General features: G+C 50.5%; 1 protein-coding gene across 1 annotated transcript in view; it reads right to left on the bottom strand.

Moving 5' to 3' along the window:
• LOC142908535 (G-protein coupled receptor-associated protein LMBRD2-like) overlaps window positions 1-5,000 on the bottom strand; it is a 72,562-nt gene that overhangs the window by 23,687 nt on the left and 43,875 nt on the right. Inside the window, exons 11-12 of the mRNA XM_076059274.1 lie at window positions 2,925-2,971; window positions 1,141-1,294 (exon numbers count right to left, since the gene is read on the bottom strand). Of these exons, the coding sequence (XP_075915389.1) occupies window positions 1,141-1,294; window positions 2,925-2,971 (201 nt within the window). The remainder of the gene's footprint in view (window positions 1-1,140; window positions 1,295-2,924; window positions 2,972-5,000) is intronic.

Genomic DNA, 5,000 nt, shown 5'->3' with positions numbered 1-5,000 from the left:
TCACTCACTTACCCACTCACTCACCAACCCACTCACTCACTCACCCACCCACTCACTCACCCACTCACTCACCCACTCACTCACTCACCCACCCACTCACCCACTCACTCACTCACTCACCCACTCACTCACTCACCCACTCACTCACCCACTCACTCACTCACCCACTCACTCACTCACCCACTCACTCACCCACTCACTCACTCACCCACCCACTCACCCACTCACCCACTCACTCAATTACTCACCCACCCACTCACTCACCCACCCACCCACTCACTCACTCACCCACTCACTCACCCACCCACTCACCCACTAACCCACTCACTCACCCACTCACCCACTCACTCACCCACCCACTCACCAACCCACCCACTCACTCACCAACCCACCCACTCACTCACCCACCCACTCACTCACTCACCCACTCACCCACCCACCCACTCACTCACCCACTCACCAACCCACCCACTCACCCACTCACTCACTCACTCACCCACTCACCCACTCACCCACCCACCCACTCACTCACTCACCCACCCACTCACCCACCCACCCACTCACCCACCCACCCACTCACCCACTCACTTACCCACCCACCCACCCACTCACCCACCCACTCACCCACTCACCCACCCACTCACCCACTCACCCACCCACCCACCCACTCACCCACTCACCCACCCACTCACCCACTCACTCACCCACTCACCCACCCACCCACCCACTCACCCACTCACCCACTCACTCACCCACTCACTCACTCACCCACTCACTCACTCACCCACTCACTCACCCACCCACCCACCCACTCACCCACCCACTCACCCACCCACTCACCCACCCACTCACCCACCCACTCACCCACTCACTCACCCACTCACTCACCCACTCACCCACCCACCCACCCACTCACCCACTCACCCACTCACTCACCCACTCACTCACCCACCCACTCACCCACTCACCCACCCACCCACCCACTCACTCACCCACCCACCCACTCACCCACCCACTCACCCACTCACCCACCCACTCACCCACTCACTCACCCACTCACCCACCCACTCACCCACTCACCCACCCACTCACCCACTCACTCACCCACCCACTCACCAACCCACCCACCCACCCACCCACCGCGTGGAGTCTTCTGCTGTGTCTCCCCCGAGGTCGATCTTGCAGTGATCCGTCCACTCCTAGCTGCTGCGGTGGTGGTGGTGGTGGCGGTGGTGCCGGAGGCGGTGGTGGAACCGGGAGATTCCCGGTGAGCACCGTATCGGTCTCTCCACTCCTACAGCAGCAGCAGCAGCATCAGCAGTATCATCATCATCAGTAGTAGTATCATCATCAGTAGTAGTATCATCATCATCAGTAGTATCATCATCATCAGTAGTAGTATCATCATCAGTAGGAGTATCATCATCAGTAGTAGTATCATCATCATCGTCAGTAGTACTATCATCATCAGTAGTAGTATCATCATCATCATCAGTAGTAGTATCATCAGTAGTAGTAGTATCATCATCAGTAGTATCATCATCATCAGTAGTAGTATCATCATCATCAGTAGTAGTATCATCATCATCCGTAGTAGTAGTATCATCATCAGTAGTAGTATCATCATCAGTAGTAGTAGTATCATCATCATCAGTAGTATCATCATCAGTAGTAGTATCATCATCAGTAGTAGTATCATCATCATCAGTAGTAGTATCATCATCAGTAGTAGTAGTATCATCATCATCGTCAGTAGTATCATCATCAGTAGTAGTATCATCAGTAGTAGTAGTATCATCATCAGTAGTATCATCATCATCAGTAGTAGTATCATCATCAGTAGTAGTATCATCATCAGTAGTAGTATCATCATCATCAGTAGTAGTAGTATCATCATCAGTAGTATCATCATCATCAGTAGTAGTATCATCATCAGTAGTAGTATCATCATCAGTAGTAGTATCATCATCAGTAGTATCATCATCAGTAGTAGTATCATCATCAGTAGTAGTAGTATCATCATCAGTAGTAGTAGTATCATCATCAGTAGTAGTAGTATCATCATCAGTAGTATCATCATCAGTAGTAGTATCATCATCAGTAGTAGTAGTAGTATCATCATCAGTAGTAGTAGTATCATCATCAGTAGTAGTAGTATCATCATCATCAGTAGTAGTATCATCATCAGTAGTAGTAGTAGTATCATCATCAGTAGTAGTAGTATCATCATCAGTAGAAGTATCATCATCATCAGTAGTAGTATCATCATCATCAGTAGTAGTATCATCATCAGTAGTAGTAGTATCATCATCAGTAGTATCATCATCAGTAGTATCATCATCAGTAGTATCATCATCAGTAGTAGTATCATCATCAGTAGTAGTATCATCATCAGTAGTAGTATTATCATCATCATCAGTAGTATCATCATCAGTAGTAGTATCATCATCACCACCATCACCACCATCACCACCATCATCGTCATCACCATCACCACCATCACCACCACCAACACCACCACCATCACCACCATCACCACCATCACCATCACCACCATCACCACCATCACCACCATCACCATCACCACCATCACCACCATCACCATCACCACCATCACCACCATCACCGCCATCACCACCATCACCATCACCACCATCACCATCACCACCATCACCATCACCACCATCACCACCATCACCACCATCACCATCACCACCATCACCACCACCATCACCACCATCACCATCACCACCATCACCACCATCACCATCACCACCATCACCACCATCACCACCATCACCATCACCACCATCACCATCACCACCACCACCATCACCACCATCACCATCACCACCATCACCACCATCACCACCACCACCATCACCACCATCACCACCACCACCACCATCACCACCATCACTCACCTTCCTCCGAGTGTCACCATCCTCCTGTCTTTGACGTCTTCGTTTCTCTGATGGACACACACAGAGACACACACAGAGACACACAGAGAGACACACAGTGAGACACACAGTGAGACACACACAGAGACACACACAGTGAGACACACACAGAGACACACACAGAGACAAAGATAACAAAGATCCCCCATATAGCCTTAACAGACTGTAGGGGCAAGTGCTGTTAGCGAGCACCTATGAAGGCCGGAACGGTACACGAGGGGGTGGGTGGCCAGCACCACGCCCGACCGCCTTTGTCTCCCTAGTGACGATGTTTACACACCGCACCAGGTACTCATTTGAGGCTGAGTCGACCTAGGGGAGGCCCGGGACCGGTTCAGATAATCGTCACTGGTGTTGGCCGTGAGCGGGAAACGAACCCGGGTCGCCAGGTTCATAGCGCAGCGTAGCGCTAACCACTACACTACCGCTCCCCACACACACAGAGACACACACAGAGACACACACAGAGACACACACAGAGACACACACAGACACACACAGAGACACACACAGAGAGACACACAGAGACTCACACAGAGACACACACAGAGACACACACAGAGACTCACACAGAGACACACACAGAGACACACACAGAGACACACACAGAGACACACACAGAGACACACACAGAGAGACACACACAGAGAGACACACACAGAGACACACACAGAGACACACACAGAGACTCACACAGAGACACACACAGAGACACACACACACAGACACACACAGAGACACACACAGAGACACACACAGAGACACACACAGAGACACACAGAGACACACACAGAGACACACACAGAGACTCACACAGAGACACACACAGAGACACACACAGAGACTCACACAGAGACACACACAGAGACACACACAGAGACACACACAGAGACACACACAGAGACTCACACAGAGACACACACAGAGACTCACACAGAGACTCACACAGAGACACACACAGAGACACACACAGAGACACACACAGAGACACACACAGAGACACAGAGACATACACAGAGACTCACACAGAGACACACACAGAGACACAGAGACACACACAGAGACTCACACAGAGACACACACAGTGACAGAGACACAGAGACTCACACAGAGACTCACACAGAGACACACACAGAGACACACACAGAGACTCACACAGAGACACACACAAAGACTCACACAGAGACACACAGAGACTCACACAGAGACACACACAGTGAGAGAGACACAGAGACACACACAGAGACACACAGAGACTCACACAGAGACACACACAGAGACTCACACAGAGACACACACAGAGACTCACACAGAGACACAGAGACTCACACAGAGACTCACACAGAGACACACACAGAGACACTCACAGATACACACACAGAGACACACACAGAGACACACACAGAGACTCACACAGAGACACACACAGAGACACACACAGAGACACACACAGAGACACACACAGAGACTCACACAGAGACACACACAGAGACACACACAGAGACACAGACAGAGACACACACAGAGACACACACAGAGACACACACAGAGACACACACAGAGACACACACAGAGACTCACACAGAGACACACACAGAGACTCACACAGAGACACACACAGAGACTCACACAGAGACACACACAGTGACAGAGACACAGAGACTCACACAGAGACTCACACAGAGACACACACAGAGACACACACAGAGACTCACACAGAGACACACACAGAGACTCACACAGAGACTCACACAGAGACACACACAGAGACTCACACAGAGACACACACAGTGACAGAGACACAGAGACTCACACAGAGACTCACACAGAGACACACACAGAGACACACACAGAGACACACACAGAGAGACACACAGAGACACACACAGAGACACACACAGAGACACACAGAGACACACACAGAGACACACACAGAGACTCACACAGAGACACACACAGAGACACACACAGAGACTCACACAGAGACACACACAGAGACACACACAGAGACACAGAGACACACACAGAGACACAGAG

The sequence above is a fragment of the Petromyzon marinus genome (assembly GCF_048934315.1).
Source record: "Petromyzon marinus isolate PM22_M1 ecotype Great Lakes invasive population chromosome 85 unlocalized genomic scaffold, UKy_Petmar_22M1.pri1.0 chr85_unloc.2, whole genome shotgun sequence".
Classification (NCBI taxonomy): Eukaryota; Metazoa; Chordata; class Hyperoartia; order Petromyzontiformes; family Petromyzontidae; genus Petromyzon; species Petromyzon marinus.
Note: the sequence above shows the minus strand (reverse complement) of the source record. Positions and strands in the feature narration are given on the sequence as shown.